This window comes from Oncorhynchus clarkii, chromosome 18 (assembly GCF_045791955.1).
Source record: "Oncorhynchus clarkii lewisi isolate Uvic-CL-2024 chromosome 18, UVic_Ocla_1.0, whole genome shotgun sequence".
Lineage (NCBI taxonomy): Eukaryota > Metazoa > Chordata > Actinopteri > Salmoniformes > Salmonidae > Oncorhynchus > Oncorhynchus clarkii.
The window spans coordinates 48,425,831-48,447,129 of record NC_092164.1 but is presented as its reverse complement, the minus strand read 5'-3'; the positions used below and the strand labels follow the sequence as shown (position 1 = coordinate 48,447,129).

General features: G+C 45.2%; 2 protein-coding genes across 2 annotated transcripts in view; one reads left to right on the top strand and one right to left on the bottom strand.

The window, feature by feature from the left end:
- The first annotated feature begins 384 nt into the window (after positions 1–384).
- Positions 385–10,925, top strand: LOC139372686 (putative tyrosine carboxypeptidase MATCAP2). The gene is made up of 7 exons (XM_071112471.1): positions 385–656; positions 2,067–2,827; positions 6,498–6,641; positions 7,284–7,416; positions 7,847–8,152; positions 8,381–8,478; positions 9,238–10,925. The coding sequence occupies exons 1-7, from the start codon at positions 632–634 to the stop codon at positions 9,394–9,396; spliced, it is 1,626 nt and encodes a 541-aa protein (XP_070968572.1). The 5' UTR covers positions 385–631; the 3' UTR covers positions 9,397–10,925.
- A 5,137-nt stretch (positions 10,926–16,062) lies between these two features.
- Positions 16,063–21,299, bottom strand: part of LOC139372685 (endonuclease/exonuclease/phosphatase family domain-containing protein 1-like) — a 28,232-nt gene continuing 22,995 nt past the window's right edge. Inside the window, exons 3-7 of the mRNA XM_071112470.1 lie at positions 19,648–19,758; positions 17,422–17,550; positions 17,105–17,249; positions 16,758–16,952; positions 16,063–16,518 (exon numbers count right to left, since the gene is read on the bottom strand). Of these exons, the coding sequence (XP_070968571.1) occupies positions 16,331–16,518; positions 16,758–16,952; positions 17,105–17,249; positions 17,422–17,550; positions 19,648–19,758 (768 nt within the window). The 3' untranslated portion in view covers positions 16,063–16,330. The remainder of the gene's footprint in view (positions 16,519–16,757; positions 16,953–17,104; positions 17,250–17,421; positions 17,551–19,647; positions 19,759–21,299) is intronic.

Genomic DNA, 21,299 nt, shown 5'->3' with positions numbered 1-21,299 from the left:
CACACACAGTACATAGAGACCATTTAGAGCCGATTTCACATGTAGAGAAATATCTCTGAATCTGATCAGCTGAATTGTTCTATATATATCTCTAGAATAGAACAGAATAGTTTGTCTGTCTGTCTGTGTCTGTCGATTGTACTTTCTCTCAACCACACAAAGCCAATGGGACAGCTTACTTAGCTGTATCCTGCACATTCAAGGCCCTTTATTCAGCGATACATTAGTATAAACTATGTATAAACTATAATGACACAACAAATATTGTCTCTTATTTTTACTGAAATTAACAATCTCACAGAAGCACAAAATGTTTCTGTGTGACGTTGCCGGGGCACCATGGAAACAGCTCGTATCTTGTCACAGCTCCAGAACTACAGCGACACGACTGATGCCGAGGAGCTCAACGAAGGACGTTCTCTGCTAGCTGGGTAGCTGCTGTTATCGACCATAGCCAGCTAGTCTTGTTCAGTTTGACCTAGCTAACTAGCGAGCTAGGTTAGGTTAGTGACTGTTGGCAAGCTTGTTAGCTAGCTAACGTTAATTGTTAGCTAGCTATAATAGCAAGCTACTTGTTTTTTGCTTGGAAGACGTTGTCAAGTGGTTGTCCGCAGAACAAAGTCTCAAGAGGATGCTCGAATCAATAAACGTCACTGGTATGTATGCACTTGATCTGTGTTATGCCTTGAATTCACTTGAATATGTCCAACCTGGTCAGAACGCCGGCAGCAACAGAAACACACGGAACTTCAAACAGATACAATGCTTTATTGGTTACTGTTATGTAGCTAAGCATACTTTATGATGATTTTAAAGTGTCTTCGTTATTAGGTTTATAACAGTTGTGCTGCATATATGCTCCATTTTCCTATCATTCTGCAACTGTTTTGACACTAAGTTATTTTAGACATAATTACAAAGCTGTCATAAAGTAATTACATGCTTAATAATAATAATGCATTTTATTTTAAGCGCTTTTCAAGACGCCCAACGTCACTTTAAATAAAATCACACATTTAAATAAATAGCTATATAAAAGTACAGCCAAATTGTTATAACAGTCTAAATATGCATTCTAACTTCCAGTAGCTATTGTACTGCATTACTTGTCGGTACTATACTTCCTCAAAAATCTAAATGAAGCTATTTTGCAGTGCACCACGACAATTATTTTGTAGAAGAACTGCAAAAGACACCTGTTGCTGTAATAAAGCAGAAAACATTGACATGGTCAAAAGGGATATTTATCCATTCTTAATGTATTTGTTCTGTGACTAGCTACTGACTCCCTTATCTTTTGGAATGATTCAGCTTGGCAATGTTATCTGGAATGGTTTGTTTTCAAATCTGTTGTTGCCATGTGATCTGCTGAAGCCCTGAAGTGGTTGTGTTGTTAGTGCAGTGGTTGCATAACTTCCACATCAGTGCTCCTGTCTGAACAGAGTGGTTATACAGAGTGTGATGATGCTCCTGGTCATCCAGCCATCCCACTGGAGGTCAGGACACAAGGCTCTGCACAAGGGCTGCTACACTGTCAGACTCTGGAGACATGATGGGAATAATTAGGTGACTAGGCCTACATCATAACTGACTGTGCTTTGTGCATAGAGAAATCAATGAAGCATAGTTGCTAGTCCCACTAAGGACTGCTGATACGATTGCTATAAAGTTGTAACTGCAGAGTATGTTGGATATGTCCATTTGAGGTCTATGCACTGTGATTCTATGAAGGGGAAGAGGATAGTAGCAGCCTTTATTACCCGAGGCTGATTGAGTCAGTGTTGCATTGCAAACCCAAACCGATGATATCACCTTCTGAGCTATTGAATACACCTCTGTTAGGGTTCTCTGAACAACGCACGCACACATGACAGAATTCACATAAGTCTAGCTTTAGAGCTGAACTGGCTGCAGACTGAAGACACTCCTCTGTGTCTTGTTCTGTAAGAGGATTATTCTATGTAGGTACTGTTCAGCGAGTGAGTGAGAGAATCTAAAATAAGTAAGCTGCTGCGACAGCATTACTGACTCAACCCTCGGTCAGTCATCATCACTTGTTGTTTCAGAAAGGCTCCATTGGCCAGAGATGGAGCAGTCTAAGAAGTTCCTCCTTAGCTCGATGGTGCCGGTAGAGATGGAGATCTCTAAGAAGTACTCGAGCCCCAGGGTGCCAGACAAGCGGCCTGTGAGCCCCACTCAGGTGTGCCTGGAGAAGCTGTCATCCAGCATCCTCAAGGACCTCTTCACCACGGGAACCAGCAGCTACAATGTACTCCTGCAGGCCGAGGAGGAGGAGAGACAGAGCCCCAAGCACTCCCCGTACCGCAGGCCCAAGAAGACTGTGAGATGTGCCTCTACAACCTGCAGGTCACACGACAGCCACCGCCGTCCGTCTGTAACTCCTCTGTTACTGTTGGGCCAGCAGGGCAGCGGAGACACCAGGCTCTCCTCCCACCACCATGTCTTCTCCTCCGCCTCAGGGGGCTTCCCCAGCGGACCCAAGCCAGCCCACAGCATCAAGGTCCTGGGTAGCACCACGTGCCTGTCCCCCAGCCCTGTCTCCCGGCCCCGGAAAACATGCTTCACCAGCTCACCCCGTACCAAGCTGCCGTCTCTGCCCAGAGGAGGGGTGATGCGCGAAGGGGAGAATGCCGGGGTCAAGAAGCTCTGCATCCTCACTGCCATCAAGCCGTCCAATGTGGAGAAGGAGAAGGTGAAGTTCTTCAAGTCGGACTTCAGCTACAATCCTCAGTTTGAGTACAGCAACCCTGTGTCTCCGCTGGTGCTGGCTCGCCACAACAACGCCTCCGACCGCTTTCTGACACAGGTGAGACCCATGTTAATGAATTAATAGCACTTTTCGGCCATTTTAAACCAGAAATCTACCTACACATCAGCTAACACAGTGGAGAGGTGAGGAGTGAACTACCATGTCAATTACTGTCACAGGTAAGTGTAAGGCCAGGAACGGGACACAGGTTTTATACAACTATTTTCAGCAAAGGCAAGAGGTAGACTGAGCTGTAAAGTAAACCAAGTAAATCTGGCCACTCAGTGAAAGCCACGTAACCAAGTAGCAGACAAATCCTGTCAGACAAGATTGGATGGATTATTTGGGAAAAACTTGCTTTAAAACTCCAGCTTAGCACACCAGTGGAGATAGAAAAAGACACCAGTGCTCTCTCTGTCTGAGCTGTAGGGTTGAGGCAGAAAATATCTATCCACATTAGTATGTATCAAATGGATATCCACAATAGCCCTTATTCTGGGCAGATATCCAACAAGCTACTCTACCGACAGATCAATAGTTGAGTATGTTAAAAGTCATGTTGTGATTACGCCAACAGGAAAGACAATAGAAATCAGACGCCGTAAAGCTTAATGGATACATGAATAGGAATGCACATCTTTGTACGATACATAGATAGTTAGCGGAGCTACAAGAATGAATTGAGGGACAAATACGTTTCCAATAAAAGGCCCGAGGTTTATGCTTTAAAGTAATGAGTACTACTGTAAATCACAAGGATTGTAATAGATAGGCCGCTGTCTAAATCATAGTTCTGTAGAATTAATAGAATGTAGTCTGGTCTAGTGTTTCGAGTGCGGTTTGAACTTAGTAGCATCCCCTGAGGTGTTCTGTTGCATACTAGCTACCTGGGTAACACTAGTATACTGATAGTAACATATGGCAGCCTCTTTAGTTGAGTGAAGACTACAGGAAATGCACTGTAAAGTGATCCTGTGGAGGATATTGCAGTTTGTGCTATCATGTTTTCTTTCTTCCACTCCTGGCACCAGTCTTGTTTTACACACTCCCAGTATATACAACTGTGTGTCCATTCATTCTACTGATGTAGATTTAATGTAGAAAAGGACACCTTTTTTTGTTACATACTCCATGATCAGAATTAACTGTTATTGAACTTAAATAAACGATGAAACACAAATTAAGCTATCTGCCCAACTTTAGAAACTGATTTACTCTATGTGATGTGAACAGGTAATTGTACTATTGCATAACATCTCCAGTTACTGTACATTTCACAGAACTGACTTGATTTCTGGTCTCTACTTGATCTCTGTGGTGTGTGTGCTGGGGCGAGAGAGAGGATGATCTCTAATGACCTGTAGAGAGTAGGGACTGTCTCTTAAGCCTAGTCCACAGCCCTGAACACACACTAGAGAGAATGGAGAAAGCACTGACCTGTTCTGCCCTGACCTGGCTACTGGACAAAATGTGCTATTCCCAATAGGGAGCTATTTATATACAGTGCCTTGCGAAAGTATTCGGCCCCCTTGAACTTTGCGACCTTTTGCCACATTTCAGGCTTCAAACATAAAGATATAAAACTGTATTTTTTTGTGAAGAATCAACAACAAGTGGGACACAATCATGAAGTGGAACGACATTTATTGGATATTTCAAACTTTTTTAACAAATCAAAAACTGAAAAATTGGGCGTGCAAAATTATTCAGCCCCTTTCAGTGCAGCAAACTCTCTCCAGAAGTTCAGTGAGGATCTCTGAATGATCCAATGTTGACCTAAATGACTAATGATGATAAATACAATCCACCTGTGTGTAATCAAGTCTCCGTATAAATGCACCTGCACTGTGATAGTCTCAGAGGTCCGTTAAAAGCGCAGAGAGCATCATGAAGAACAAGGAACACACCAGGCAGGTCCGAGATACTGTTGTGAAGAAGTTTAAAGCCGGATTTGGATACAAAAAGATTTCCCAAGCTTTAAACATCCCAAGGAGCACTGTGCAAGCGATAATATTGAAATGGAAGGAGTATCAGACCACTGCAAATCTACCAAGACCTGGCCGTCCCTCTAAACTTTCAGCTCATACAAGGAGAAGACTGATCAGAGATGCAGCCAAGAGGCCCATGATCACTCTGGATGAACTGCAGAGATCTACAGCTGAGGTGGGAGACTCTGTCCATAGGACAACAATCAGTCGTATATTGCACAAATCTGGCCTTTATGGAAGAGTGGCAAGAAGAAAGCCATTTCTTAAAGATATCCATAAAAAGTGTAGTAAAAAGTTTGCCACAAGCCACCAGGGAGACACACCAAACATGTGGAAGAAGGTGCTCTGGTCAGATGAAACCAAAATTGAACTTTTTGGCAACAATGCAAAACGTTATGTTTGGCGTAAAAGCAACACAGCTAAACACACCATCCCCACTGTCAAACATGGTGGTGGCAGCATCATGGTTTGGGCCTGCTTTTCTTCAGTAGGCACAGGGAAGATGGTTAAAATTTATGGGAAGATGGATGGAGCCAAATACAGGACCATTCTGGAAGAAAACCTGATGGAGTCTGCAAAAGACCTGAGACTGGGACGGAGATTTGTCTTCCAACAAGACAATGATCCAAAACATAAAGCAAAATCTACAATGGAATGGTTCAATAATAAACATATCCAGGTGTTAGAATGGCCAAGTCAAAGTCCAGACCTGAATCCAATCGAGAATCTGTGGAAAGAACTGAAAACTGCTGTTCACAAATGCTCTCCATCCAACCTCATTGAGCTCGAGCTGTTTTGCAAGGAGGAATGGGAAAAAATGTCAGTCTCTCGATGTGCAAAACTGATAGAGACATACCCCAAGCGACTTACAGCTGTAATCGCAGCAAAAGGTGGCGCTACAAAGTATTAACTTAAGGGGGCTGAATAATTTTGCACGCCCAATTTTTCAGTTTTTTTTTGAAATATCCAATAAATGTCGTTCCACTTCATGATTGTGTCACACTTGTTGTTGATTCTTCACAAAAAAATACAGTTTTATATCTTTATGTTTGAAGCCTGAAATGTGGCAAAAGTTCGCAAAGTTCAAGGGGGCCGAATACTTTCGCAAGGCACTGTAGCTCAGGGAGGGGCAACTGGCAGCCCACAGAGTCCTGCTCAAGGTGCAAATTCAAAATTTGGTTGTGCATCAACAGTTTTTCTATTGTTATGTCAGTCACTGATAGTCACTCAATTAGCCCATGTCAGCAAAACATTTGTCGATTGTTAAGTTATTCTAGCGAACTGCTATCTAAATGTGAAGTAATCAAGGGCAAATTAAAGCCCTGTGGTGAAATGTGTAGAATTGTAGCAAATTAACTGTAAAATTGCATTTTCTCTACACCCTACGGCAACATGTGTGGAATTGCACAAAATGAACTCTAAAACTTAGGGGCAACTGTGGCCCCTCATGATGAGTTCAGATTTTTGGAGTTCCCAACCCCCATTAAAGTTGCCCATCCCCGATATAGCCTAATTATAGGGAGCTGTTTTCTATGCAGTATGTCCCTTCAAACAAATCAACTGAAGGAAGAGACAAGTTCTTGTTATTTCCCTCAATATCATCTGAACACAAGTTGCACTCGAATGGAATCAAGCCTTTATAGCTGTATCCTTACCAAGATAATACCGGAGTCCATCATTAGATTTGAGCCTAATGTTGTCTGTTAGTTGACGGCATATCATTGTGTTTCTCCCTACAGGCGGTGCGTATCATGGAGTTGGCCCTCCAGAAGTATGGGAACTATGAGAAGTTTGAGCAGGCCACAGGGGGAAACTTGCTCACCAAGGGCCGGATCTGGTACCTGGTCAAGAAGTACATGGAAAAGGAGGGCTGTATTGGGGAGGTGAGAGAGCGTCTTGAGTAATCTGATCCTAGATCTGTGGTCAAGGGCAACTTTTACCTGGAGAAAGGTAGAAGGTACCCCTTACCACAGATCCTGGGTCAGCTATGTTTTAATCATCTAATGGCTATGCCAGAGAGCAGTTCCCAGGTACTCCTGGGTATAAAAGAACAGCCACACAGATACAGGAGAAGGCCGACATCCCCTCGGTGACAGGCAGCTTGTACAAGGTTTCCGTTTCCCTTAACACATCCTCCTGACTCCTCTGTTGGCCCTGTCGTTTTTGCTGAATAGATTAATAACAGCCTCTGTCATGTTCTGAGCCATGAAGGTCATAGAGAATACAAGAAACAGCCAGAATAAAGTACCAGGCTGCCAAGACGGGCTGGTTCGCCAAGCCAGGGGCTGGTTCGTCATGTTCCTCTTAAACCCCCTCCCCCAAAATCACTATAATTAACATTCTGCACTCATATGACGTAACCGCCACACAGTCCCCTCCTCACATAGCAACCCCATATCCTGCTTTGGTACCGTAGCGCTTATTAAGGTACACATTCCATAACTACATATCTCTCTGTGCTGTCTTTGCCAGATTGTGCTCCATATAAAGTGAGTCTCAACATCACTCCCTCTGTCTGTTGTCAGATAGTGGTCAATGTGACAGACGACCTCCTCTCCAGAGCGTCCATGACGGTGGTGAACAGCCGGCCTACTCTGACCATCAACATTGCCACAGCCCGGGAACACTGGCTGGAGGGCATGCTACGACATGAGATCAGTGAGTGGTATAACTCCATTATACCTCTATCATGCTTAGTTTTGTCAAGAGGTGCACAAATCCCAGTGTTTTTCCAGTATTACAGCCACACAGTAATGTCTTTCAAGGGTCTTTCGATGCACAGTTTCTCCTGGATCATGGAGAATGGGTCAGGAGTGTTAGGTTCAAAACATGTCTTGGTTCATAAGAAGCACATACGCAACCACAGCACATTTAAATGAACACAATCATTACTCATGGTACTGGACCACTCAATACTGAACTTGCTGTGTGCTGCCTCGGCCCACTAGTCTGCTCTGCTGTACTCAGCAGCACAGTTATTTTTTCGAGGATGAGTTCAGCTTCCAAATACATTGTCAATGGGTCTCTTCACCCTGTTGGTGCAGTATAGCCACTGTGGTCATTTCCTGTGTCTGTGCCCTCTCCCCAGGCACACACTACTTCCGGGGCATCAACAACGCCCAGCAGCCGTGGAGCAGCGGAGTAGGCAGGAAAAAGCACAACCTCCGACCTTTGAACCCTACTGAGGAGGGGCTGGCCAGCATCCACTCTGTCCTGTTCCGTAAGGACCCTACCCTGTGGAGGGCTGCCTTGCTCTACTACACTGTGTACCAGGCCAGCCGCATGTCCTTCTCTCAGCTGTTCCACAGCCTGGGACGCTTCGTCCAGGACCCCAACACACGCTGGGACTACTGTGTACGAGCCAAGAGGGGGCAGAGCGACACCGCACAGCCTGGTAACTAACACAGACACACGTTTGTTCACACGCCCATACATAGGCATTCCTGCATGCAGGCACACACTTATCTCTAGCTTTCGCCTTGTATCCTACTGGAGTCAGCATTTTCTACCAGGCCTTGGGTGTTTCAGTACGTACTGCTGTCATCTTGATGGGCTTGTTGTATAGTTCAGCTTGTTTCAGTACGTACTGCTGTCATCTTGATGGGCTTGTTGTATATTTCAGGCTGTTTCAGGAAGGACCAGGTGTACCTGGACGGCATCCTGAAGATCCTAAGACACAGAGAGAGGATTAACTTCCAGCTGCTCATGTCCCTGGGGAAGGTGGGTAACGGGGTCTGTTTAATGTGTCAGACTAGAACCCGTAGACATAGCAAGAGTAGGTTTATCAGGAGGCTACCTAACCGGCTAACAAGGTAACCAATTCTTATTCTATGGTCTGCATCCTATGCCTTTTTGTGCATAATTATTATTTTTCAAAGGGTTTGCATTACACTGCAGACAGGAGACAAAGGTTGGATGTGTTTGACTGCACAGCTTTCATATTATTCTCCTCTCTTCCTCTCTCCTTCACCATAACGACAATGCTTATTTGCACATGAAATTGAATGAGATGCCAGGTTGAACAAGCTTATGTAACTACAGCTGTATGAGAGAGCAGAGCAGACCATGTGATTCTGCCTGAGAAGAAGAATGACTTCAGGCATAGGGAGGGAACACATGACTCACAATGTGTGGGCTTCCAGTGTTACTGCTGTCTGTCCTCCTAGGCTTATCTGTATAGCACAGGTGGCCAACCCTCCGAGAGAGCTACTTGGTATGCAGGCTTTTGTACCTGCCCTGCTCGAACACATCAATGAGCTGCTCATCAGGGCAGTTCCAGGTGTGTTAAAGTAAGGCTGGAACAAAAGCCTGACAGGAGGGGGTTGGCCACTGGCACTCCCTGCTTAATAGAAACCTTATTTTATTAAATTAGCACAAATTCCATCTTGATTGTTTCTGTCTGTCTGTTTTATTTAGCTTGTTCTAAAATACATTCGCATGATTTCCATCTTGATTGTTTCTGTCTGCCTGCCTGCCCAGGTGTCGTACGAGGACGTGGATCGTCTGAAAGGCCTGGCGCTGATGGAGCATGTGAGGATACCTCACTTCTTGCAGGACATGGCGTGCTACTCTGAACAGCTGGAGAAGATCATGGAGGTCAACCAGCTGACTGACGAGGAGCTCAGGGTGCTCATCTGAGACATGGAGGAGTAGAGGGCCTGCCCACTCAGTTACTCCAACACATAGCTTGTACAGGTTAACAGCAACCTGACCGAGATCCATTTGGGATTGAAACGTTATGTATATAACAAAGGCATAGAGGTTGTTATGAGGTATGTGTTGGAGTAAGTGAATGTGCGGGTCCTTCTGGCCCGGGTACCCCATGAGAAGTGATGATACGCTCCTCATCTGAGCATGCCCAGAAATAGATGACCCCTGACCCTCCAGCACACCTTACCTCCACCAAGCTAATGAGCTACCGGAACCTCATTAAAGTCAGTGGCATCATTCACAGTGACATTCCTGCATCTCACCACCAGTACCATCCCCAACAGGCAAAATTGCATGTTGCATCATGATGATGTCATTTCCTGGTTGTAAACTGGCTTTCCACCACATATGGTAGCTGTGTGACGTGACATGACTTGTGCAGTGTACTGTATTGTATGTAGGGTTTCTCTCTCCATTTCTATATGCACCCCAAAGCCAAGTGTAATTGCATTTTCAATCTCCTGTTCAAAAGACTAAGGGGTTCCTATACTAATGTTTCTAAACAGAGTTTTACCGTACTGGTTGGTTGCTGTTGTTATAGTTGATGTTCAGGTAATGACCCATGAACCAGAGAGTGTGTGTGTTTGTCAGGGTCGGGCTGCAGTGAGAGACATACAGAAGAGAGACGGCTATGGTATCATAAAAGCACAACATTGACTCATGATGTGGCCAGGTCACAGTGGAGAAAGGCATGTGGAAGAGGCAAAACTAATGAAGCACAAGACGGCAGCATAGTGCTGAGTTAGTAGGATTGGGACAGCATAGAAATGCATTGCGAATCATATGTATTTGTGCCCTGTTGACATATCCTGCAAGAGGTTACCTTGGCGCAGCAATCCCTCCAAAACAACCACTTTCTTACGATTTGCTCTTTTTTCTCCAGCGTTGAACTGCTTTATTTCTGGCAGTTTCCTTAGAGATAACCTTATAACCTTACACTGATGAACTCTCCCTCCTGCATTTTAAAACAAACCAATAGGCATAGTGTTTTTAAAGGCAGGGTGTAACTAATATTGTACTGTAATGTTTTTCTCCTTTTTGTCAAACATGATTGACAGGTTGTTGATTTTCTGGCTTTTGGTACCTGTTTTGAGAACTGAACACTGTGATATTTGATAAATATTGTTCAATTGACACTTTCAACTAGCCTGGTCCGAGATCAGTTTGTGCTCTCTTGCCAATAGTTATTTACAATGTCCATAGGAGTTGGCAGGATAGCACAAACTGATCTGGGACCAGGATAACTTTGACCTGATGTAGGTAGCATGTTTGCTGCCGCTACTTCACCACAAATGGCCCTGGGTATGATCTAACTGTATGATGAGCACTAGTGTTTATAAGTGACATTGTGCTATGTATTGTATTGTACTGTAACTGTACTGTATTTTAATGCCTCCTGATGGTCACTGAAGCCCTGGGAATCCCTAATAAAGTGGGTTTATCACCTTGGAGACTTGGCTTTGTGTCTCTGTCTGTTCTTAATCTGGGGCCAGAGGTGTTGAAGTCGCCTTGTCCCATTCATTCATCTCAGGTTTCACTGTGAAACTGGACTCCATTGGGGCTCCATGTTGAAAGGCACCTACAAGCACTGACATGCTGGACAATTGGCCTCTGTCCACAAGGAGACGACCCACAAGAACAGGGCCTCTTATCATGGGCTTCCACTCTGCTCCAGTTAAGAGTTTTAATTTTGTTAGGGCGTGAAGTGTATTTCACATGGCTTGGAAGCCAACCATAAATATTTCACAGAGACATTTTGTTTTAGTGGCTTGTTTGGTCGAAGTGGGTTAGATGTTTTTAGGACAGGGGTGACAGCTGAAGTGTGGGTGGGCTGAAGGAGGGGAGGCCTCTGCAGTCCACATTTTTCACCACTAGAGGACCGTCACGTCTGCTACTTTCTCCACAACTCCATAAGGGAGAGATATGATTTGACTGAAATAAAGCGTAAACTTAGCCCACAACATCATGTCAATGATGAAAGTAGAATCATGAATATTACAAAAGGAGCATTTTACTTTGAACACATTCAATCACAATGTGAACGGCAGTATTGAGCAATAGTAACCATAGTCACCTGGAATGCATTTCAATTAACAGGTGTGCCTTGTTGAAAGTTAATTTGTCTAATTTATTTCCTTCTTAATGTATTTTAGCCAATCAGTTGGTAGGGTAGGGGTGGTATACAGAAGATGGCCCTATTTGGTAAAAGACCAAGTCCATATTATGGCAAGAACAGCTCAAATAAGCAAAGACAAATGACAGTCAATCATTACTTTAAGACATCAAGGTCAGTCAATCCGAAACATTTCAACAACTTTGAAAGTTTCTTCAAGTGCAGTTGCAAAAACCATCAAGCGCTATAATGAAACTGGCTCTCACGAGGACCGCCACAGGAAAGGAAGACCCAGAGTTACCTCTGCTGCAGAGAAGTTCATTAGAGTTAACTGCACTTCAGACTGCAGCCCAAATAAATGCTTCAAAGAGTTCAAGTAACAGACACATCTCAACATCAACTGTTCAGAGGAGACTGTGTGAATCAGGCCTTCATGGTTTAATTGCTACTGTCACGTTCTGACCATCGTTCGTGTGTGTTTTCCTTGTTTTAGTGTTGGTCTATGTTGTGTGTCTGGTTTGTCTTTTCTATGTTTGGCCTGATATGGTTCTCAATCAGAGGCAGGTGTTAGTGATTGTCTCTGATTGGGAACCATATTTAGGTAGCCTGTTTGGTGTTGGGTTTTGGTGGGTGATTGTCCTTGTTCCTGTCTCTGTGTTAGTTTGCACCAGATAGGCTGTATAGGTTTTCACGTTACGTTTGTTGTTGTTGTTGTATTGTGCGTGTTTATTCTTTATTAAACATGTATCAAGAACACCACGCTGCATTTTGGTCCGATCCTTGTTACACCTCCTCGTCAGAGGAGGAGATAGAGGAAAACCGTAACAGCTACAAAGAAACCACTACTAAATGACACCAATAAGAAGAGACTTGCTTGTGCCAAGAAACATAAGCGATGGACATTATCCTGGTGGAAATCTGTCCTTTGGTCTGAGTCGTCCAAATTCGAGATTTTTGGTTCCAACCGCCGTGTCTGTGAGACACAGAGCAGGTGAGCGGATGATCTCCGCATGTGTGGTTCCTACAGTGAAGCATGGAGGAGGTGGTGTGATGGTGTGGGGGTGCTTTGCTGGTGACGTTGTCTGTGATTTATTTAGAATTTAAGGCACACTTAACCAGCATGGCTACCAGAGCATTCTGCAGCGATACGCCATCCCATCTGGTTTGCGCTTAGTGGGACTATCATTTGTTTTTCAACAGGACAATGTCCCAGCACACCTCCAGGCTGTGGAAGGGCTATTAGACAAAGAAGGAGAGTGATGGTGCTTCATCAGATCACCCGACCTCAACCCAATTGAGATGGTTTGGGATGAGTTGGACCGCAGAGTGAAGGAAAAGCAGTCAACAAGTGCTCAGCATATGTGGGAACTCCTTCAAGATTGTTGGAAAAGTGTTCCAGGTGAAGCTGGTTGAGAGAATGCCAAGAGTATGCAAAGCTGTCTACAAGGCAAATGGTGGCTACTTTGTAGAATCTAAAATACACTGCTCAAAAAAATAAAGGGAACACTAAAATAACATCCTAGATCTGAATGAATGAAATATTCTTATTAAATACTTTTTTCTTTGCATAGTTGAATGTGCTGACAACAAAATCACACAAAAATGATCAATGGAAATCACATTTATCAACCCATGGAGGTCTGGATTTGGAGTCACACTCAAAATTAAAGTGGAAAACCACACTACAGGCTGATCCAACTTTGATGTAATGTCCTTAAAACAAGTCAAAATGAGGCTCAATAGTGTGTGTGGCCTCCACGTGCCTGTATGACCTCCCTACAACGCCTGGGCATGCTCCTGATGAGGTGGCGGATGGTCTCCTGAGGGATCTCCTCCTAGACCTTGACTAAAGCATCCGCCAACACCTGGACAGTCTGTGGTGCAACATGGCGTTGGTGGATGGAGCGAGACATGATGTCCCAGATGTGCTCAATTGGATTTAGGTCTGGGGAACGGGCGGGCCAGTCCATAGCATCAATGCCTTCCTCTTTCAGGAACTGCTGACACACTCCAGCCACATGAGGTCTAGCATTGTCTTGCATTAGGAGGAACCCAGGGCCAACCGCACCAGCATATGGTCTCACAAGGGGTCTGAGGATCTCATCTCGGTACCTAATGGCAGTCAGGCTACCTCTGGTGAGCACATGGAGGGCTGTGCGGCCCCCCAAAGAAATGCCACCCCACACCATGACTGACCCACCGCCAAACCGGTCATGCTGGAGGATGTTGCAGGCAGCAGAACGTTCTCCACGTCGTCTCCAGACTGTCACTTCTGTCACATGTGCTCAGTGTGAACCTGCTTTCATCTGTGAAGAGCACAGGGCGCCAGTGGCGAATTTGCCAATCTTGGTGTTCTCTGGCAAATGCCAAACGTCCTGCACGGTGTTGGGCTGTAAGCACAACCGTCACTTGTAGATGTTGGGCCCTCATACCACCCTCATGGAGTCTGTTTCTGACCGTTTGAGCAGACACATGCACATTTGTGGCCTGCTGGAGGTCATTTTGCAGGGCTCTGGCAGTGCTCTTCCTGCACCTCCTTGCACAAAGGCGGAGGTAGTGGTCCTGCTGCTGGGTTGTTGCCCTCCTACGTCCTCCTCCACGTCTCCTGATGTACTGGCCTGTCTCCTGGTAGTGCCTCCATGCTCTGGACACTACGCTGACAGACACAGCAAACCTTCTTGCCACAGCTCGCATTGATGTGTCATCCTGGATGAGCTGCACTACCTGAGCCACTTGTGTGGGTTGTAGACTCCGTCTCATGCTACCACTAGAGTGAAAGCACCGCCAGCATTCAAGTGACCAAAACATCAGCCAGGAAGCATAGGAACTGAGAAGTGGTCTGTGGTCACCACCTGCAGAACCACTCCTTTATTGGGAGATTTGCTAATTGCCTATAATTTCCACCTGTTGTCTATTCCATTTGCACAACAGCATGTGAAATTTGTCAATCAGTGTTGCTTCCTAAGTGGACAGTTTGATTTCACAGAAGTGTGATTGACTTGGAGTTACATTGTGTTGTTTAAGTGTTCCCTTTATTTTTTTGAGCAGTGTATATTTTGATTTGTTAAAAAAAAAATACTATATGATTCCATGTGTTACTTCATAGTTTGGATGTCTTAACTATTATTCTACAACGTAGAAAGTAGTAAAAATAAAGAAAAACCCTTGAATGAGTAGGTGTATCCAAACTTTTGACTGCTACTAAATGAAATTGGTAAAACAGTATGTAAACATTATTAAAGTGACTAGTGATTCCATGTCTATATACGTACATAGGGCAACAGCATCTTAGGTGCAGGGTCGAGTAACCGGGTGGTAGCCAGCTACGGACAGTGAAGAAGTTCAGGGCAGGGTACTGGGTGGAGGCCAGCTAGTGATGGCTATTTAAGATAGCTGTTTTTCAGTCTCCACTTTGATGCACTGGCCACCTTCGGGATGATAGAGGGGTGAACAGCCCACGGCTTAGCTGGTTGATGTCCTTGATCTTTTTGGCCTTCTTGCGACATCGGGTGCCCTGGAGGGCAGGCAGTGCACATGGTGATGCGTTGTGCAGACCGCACCGCCCTCTGGAGAGCCCTGCGGTTGTGGGCAGTGCAGTCGCAGTACCAGGAAGTGATATAGCCTGACAGGATGCTGTCAATGGTGCATCTGTACATTTTTGTGAGGTACTTACCCAGAAAGACTCACAGCTGTAATCACTGCAAAAGGCGAGTCTAACATGTTGACTCAATTGTTCAACCCCCTACGTAATTAAGATATATTAGGGTTTTATTTTTCATTTAAAAAGAAAACAGTATGTTGTGTAATTGACAAGAAATGACATTTCAATCCATTTTAATCACACATAGCACAAAATGTAGAAAAATAAAGTGGTGTGAATATATTCTGAAGGCACTGTATACAGTAGTTCAGCGTTGTTTGTGTGTATGCATACACACACTGGATGCTATCTTCATCTGGTCAGACTGTGTTGAAAGGAGCTAGTAATTGGTTGCTGGGCTCCATGCCAAATTTCCTAATTTTTCCACACACACACACATTAATAGAACAGCTTTAAATGGCTTCAACAGCTAAGCTCCAACCTCCCATTTCACTCACTGACTTAAATGTACTAGTATTACTGCGCAGCAGTGTGCAAGCTATAAGCTACAGCCACTAGGTAGGTCACAGGCACAAGTACAACAGAATCATGTGAAATTCACATTAGTTGTGTTTGCTTGTATCATATTGTATTGAACAAGCTAGGTTGGATCTGTGGTTGGATCTCATTAAAGATCAGTCAACTGGACACAAAGGGAATGTCTGTTAATTTCCTTTTATTTCATATACATATTAAAAATGTTTTTGGCACACTCATGTCTGTCTATAACATATATATACATATATATATACACATATACACACACACACACACACACACACACACACACACACACACACATACACATACACACATACATACATACATTATATATACACACACACACACACACACACACACCTCTTAAATGATTTACTCCAAAACAATGTCATGGTAGTCTACTGTACATTGATAAAGGAAACTAAAAAGGCAATCTCGGTGCTTCAATTCACATTTGTCAGGTAAATCCACCCTTTGCTCCACTGCAAAAACCAGACCAAAGCAGGATCCAGTCCAGAGCAAAGTCAGGTCAGTTTGACATGTCATGATGTCACAATCTCCCTCCACAACCGCCACATCTGTATGTCCGTGGCGCCGGCGAGTGGTCGTCACCGTTCGTGTTTCGACATACTTTCGCCTCTCTCTACCACGCTAACTCTGTTTCTCAGCTCCTTCAGCGCCACGTCCACAAAGAACTCGGCCATGACAGGACAATGGTCGGACGCCACCCCGCCCCACGACCAGTTGTCAGGTATCCAGGGGTTGGTCAGGCCCTCCCGCACCACCACGCAATGACCTGCAGGGAGCAGCATATACATGGAGATACATACACGTCAGAGGTTAAACATTCAGATAAAATTCTTGGTGTCACTCAAATCACCCCATAGCCAAGCTCATCACAATAACAGACATGCAAATCGAGCATTCATGTGCCAATGGTTAGATTGGTATCTTATTGCAGTGGGCATAACTAGAACGGTAAGAATGCTACATATTCTGACACACACAGTTACATCTGAAGACAGACAGACGTACCTGCGTAGATCTTCTTCAGTGACTTGCTGACCCAGATGTTGTCCAGACAGAGGGAGCCCTGGGGGAAGCGGGTGCTGATGTTGGTGAACATGTTGGGGGGAACCAGGGGGCTCAGCCGCTCCTTCCTCAGCTGATCTAGCTCACTGCTCTGGGGGGAAAGGCCAAAGTCCCCCAACACCACCAGGCCCTTCTGAACTGTCACACAGAAACCACAGATGGACATTAGCCATGTAGCGACATCAAATAACCTAATGCAATAACCCACTGAGGAAGAGAAAGAGGGTAAGAATAATGAAAGAGAACATAAGTTTTGAAAAGACAGAATAGGGTGACCTTTAGCTACTGACCTTTCAGTGCCTTCTGGATACTAGAGGTCAGTCTGTGGGCCTTGACTTCCTCCGAGTGGTGGTTCCTAACGTTGGACTCCTCAGCCCCAGACACGGCCGGAGCTCTCATGTGGACATTGACAATCGTCAGCTCAGACGATCCAATCTAGTCACATATTAATCATTAACATAATGTTAGTCTCTCCGGAGGACATTATATGGTTATAATGGTATTGATAGGGGCAATACAATGAGTAATGCATTCTGTTACAGTCATTTTATGATCAACATTTCAGCTTAGGGAGATCCCACAAAACACACACTCCCTGTTGACTTACATAAAAGTGGGCAAGATACGGCCGGGCGTGTTTCTCGTTGCCGTTGACAACAGGACTCTCCAGGACAGAAGCCTCTTTCAGGTCGATCCCAGAAGAGCTGTCCCACAGGAACCCAGAATAACTGACTCCCTGATGGAAGAGATGACAACAGACAGACAGCAGTGAAGAAAGGAGACTAGTCAAACTTCCAGAAAACCCTTGAACCAGAATTGGAGTCAACTCAGTTTTCAGTGAAGTTCCCAAAGCCTGAGCTCAGTCTCTATATTACTAGGGAGAAGGGGGAGGCTAAGTGTTTCCTGATCTGCCCTCTCTAAATATAGAGAGCCTGGGGATGTCTGGCCTGTATACTGAAGATGAAGGCATGGCTGTATCTTCAGTTCTCCTCTCTGTTAGTTAAATGAGGTCTCTCACCTAGGGAAGTATAGGCCTCTCTGAGTTCTGGTGGGTCTGCCCCTGGGGCAGGAGGGGATCATGTGCTGGGGTAATGGGGGGGGGGGGGGTTAACAGGAGGGTGAGACATGATCAGCATCACAGACTGAGACAGACAGATAGAGAGAGCGACAGAGAGAGAGAGAAACAGACAGACGTGTGTCATAGATAATTAAAGCCAGAGAACAAGGCCACTGCAGCGGAGCCTCAGACAGATATGATAGCCACTGGCTACATCTTCCTGCTGCTAATTCAATGGAGCTTTCTAAACCGTGTGCAGAAAGCAGACAAACAATTGCACACCACACACACACACACACACCAAAAGCCATTATAAAAACTAATCGAATCGTACACGGAGATCCTGCTCTATAGTGAACAGGTCAGAGCAGCAGCAGAGTTATAGCTCCATTCCAGAGCATCTTCACAATACAATACGGCTCCTTGACAAACTGCAGACGCTGACAGTGGCAGCACTAGGAGAGGGAGGCTGACAGTGGCAGGAAGGCTGACAGTGGCAGGACTAGGAGAGGGAGGCTGACAATGGCAGGAAGGCTGACAGTGGCAAGACTAGGAGAGGGAGGCTGACAGTGGCAGGAAGGCTGACAGTGGCAAGACTAGGAGAGGGAGGCTGACAGTGGCAGGAAGGCTGACAGTGGCAGGACTAGGAGAGGGAGGCTGACAGTGGCAGGACTAGGAGAGGGAGGCTGACAGTGGCAGGACTAGGAGAGGGAGGCTGACAGTGGCAGGACTAGGAGAGGGAGGCTGACAGTGGCAGGAAGGCTGACAGTGGCAGGACTAGGAGAGGGAGGCTGACAGTGGCAGGACTAGGAGAGGGAGGCTGGAAGGCTGACAGTGGCAGGACTAGGAGAGGGAGGCTGGAAGGCTGACAGTGGCAGGACTAGGAGAGGGAGGCTGGAAGGCTGACAGTGGCAGGACTAGGAGAGGGAGGCTGGAAGGCTGACAGTGGCAGGACTAGGAGAGGGAGGCTGGAAGGCTGACAGTGGCAGGAGCAGGAGATGGAGGCTGGAGGGCTGACGGTGGCAGGACTAGGAGAGGGAGGCTGGAAGGCTGACAGTGGCAGGACTAGGAGATGGAGGCTGGAAGGCTGACAGTACTAGAGGTCAGAGGTGAGGACAGGGCTGGGAGGCTGACAGTAAGTGTGGTCAGAGGGGAGGACTAGGAGGGTTTGTTTACTGAACCCCCTCCACATTATCTGTATGATCCTTCTTACTTGACAGGAGCCATCAGGCACAGAGACAGAATAAAGCTCAAGTTTACTTCAAGGGTCAATTTCAAGACGGGCTTCCCTGGAGGTTAAACACTGCTATCTAGTCCTTGTGGTGTTTGGGAAGACAGAGTGTGTGTGCCCTCAGAGATTCTTTATGGTGTTGAACAGACATTATGGGAACAGAAAGGGCCTCTCTAAGGGTCCCATAAATCAACCAGCTTTAAATCATACTGTACTAGACCATCTGACCTTTGACCACTACAGCAGGCCTTAGATCAAGGGATCTATTGTGCCACATCTGGTCACTGTTAACAGACCCTTAGTAAAGAGGTTATGTTTGAGCGTAAAGGGTTAGCAAATTTTTCAGTGATAATGTCTGTTTACTTCTGGGCTGTGTGAACTAATTGAGATGGGTGGTCTGTTTCAGATGGGATGTGAGATTGTAAGAGGGGCTGGGGTGGAAGAAACAGAGCAGGAGAGAGACTGAAAGAGAGAGAGAGGGGAAGAGAAGCATGAAAGACAGAAGAAATTTGTGTTTCGTGCAGTGAGGTCACAAGTATCCTTACCTTGTTGGACAGTACTGTGGGTTTCTCAGAGACGGTACTCTTCCAGACCCCCCGTGGTCTTCTCCACTTCCTCACGCTGTCCAACGAGCCCTGGTTCAGTTCCACACAGAACTGCAACACAATAGAGAGATTTGTATTATTACACAACACCAGAGTGGACAGAAGACCATAGAAATAGTGTAGTAGTCATTCAGTCATTCTATTTCTATGCAGTGGGCAATGCAATGGATGTAGGGGCATGTTAAACAGCAGCTGACTGGACATAGCAGTAGTAGATCACAACTACTGTCAACACACTATTTTTGTCTCTGCGTTTATTTATCCGCTACAATCTGTTTTTAAAATAGCCACAGCAGATATTTAACGACTTGAAATTAGCACCGTTTTTGGTATGAAGTGAAATGACTCCTCAAATGACACCTTTTGAAATGACCTAAAATAGTACCATATGATTTGGAAAGAGAAGAAAAATGACCAAATGTATTTTAGTGTGCCTCAGACACCAGCAGTGGTGTAATGTGAGAGGTCACTGAAGAAGTTGGCAGTGATGGAATGGGAGAAGAAAACTTGGTTTTGAGACTGTCTGGCATTCCTTGACTGACCTGCTACTAGGTCCCAGAGGGAGAGCTTCCCTATGGGGGCATAAGAAGAGGGTCCCTTCCCTGGCTCTTACCTAGCCCTCACCTCCACCCCACCCAGGGAGATTGTTGAAGACAGTGACATGAATTAACCTATAGCACAGCTGTCATTTCATGCTGGTTATATCCACTCACTTCCCTGTCTTCCTGTTCAGAGAGAAAGAGACACCTCAGCAACTGTCATTGATCAGGTCAGTTCCCGGTCTCTCATACTGCTCCTATTGTCAGTCTGACTTTCTCCTACTAAGGGGTGTGTGTGTCCCCTCACTGTCTGCTAATACCATCTCTCTGACTGGGGAAAGAAAGGTACCTTTACCAGTGACTATCATCAATAAATACCCCATCATTCTCTCCTGCAGGCCCTATATTAATGTCAAGCACCAACTCCAGCTGACACAGTGCCAAGCAGCCTATAATAAAGGACGCTAATAACATTTCAAAATGGCAGCCGGTAGAAACAAACAATTTACTATCGTCATGACGCCTGGATCCGGCAGAAGCGGAGAGAGATGAGGATGGATGGAAGGCAGCTATTTCTAGGTTGAACAAACCCACAGCCATAATTCAACCAGTGATGAACCAAGACGTGGGTATAGAAGAGGCCTTGGCACAGCTCCCAAAACCTGTGTGTGTGTGTGTGTGTGTGTGTGCTCGCGAGAGAGAGATATACAGACATATCTTACACCCAGTACCAGTCAAAAGTTGACACACCTACAGTACTCATTCCAGGGGTTCTTATTCACTATTTTCTACATTATGGAATAATAGTTAAGACATCAAAACTAAGAAATAACAAATATGGAATAATGTAGTAACCAAAGAAAAATGTTAAAATCTAAATATTTTGTATATATTTCTATTAGGTTCTTCAAAGTAGCCACTGTTTGCCTTGACAGCTTTGCAAACTCTTGGCATTCTCTCAACCAGCTTCATGAGGTAGTCACCTGGAATGCTTTTCCAAAAAGTCTTGGAGTTCCCATATATGCTGAACACTTGTTGGCTGCTTTTCCTTCA

Bases quoted from the DNA above. Each gene is read 5' to 3' on its own strand.
- LOC139372686 (XM_071112471.1), top strand. From the start codon at position 632: ATGCTCGAATCAATAAACGTCACTG. The intron at 6,642-7,283 runs GTGAGAGAGCGT...GTCTGTTGTCAG, and splicing joins AGGAGGGCTGTATTGGGGAG to ATAGTGGTCAATGTGACAGA. The intron at 8,153-8,380 runs GTAACTAACACA...TGTATATTTCAG, and splicing joins GAGCGACACCGCACAGCCTG to GCTGTTTCAGGAAGGACCAG.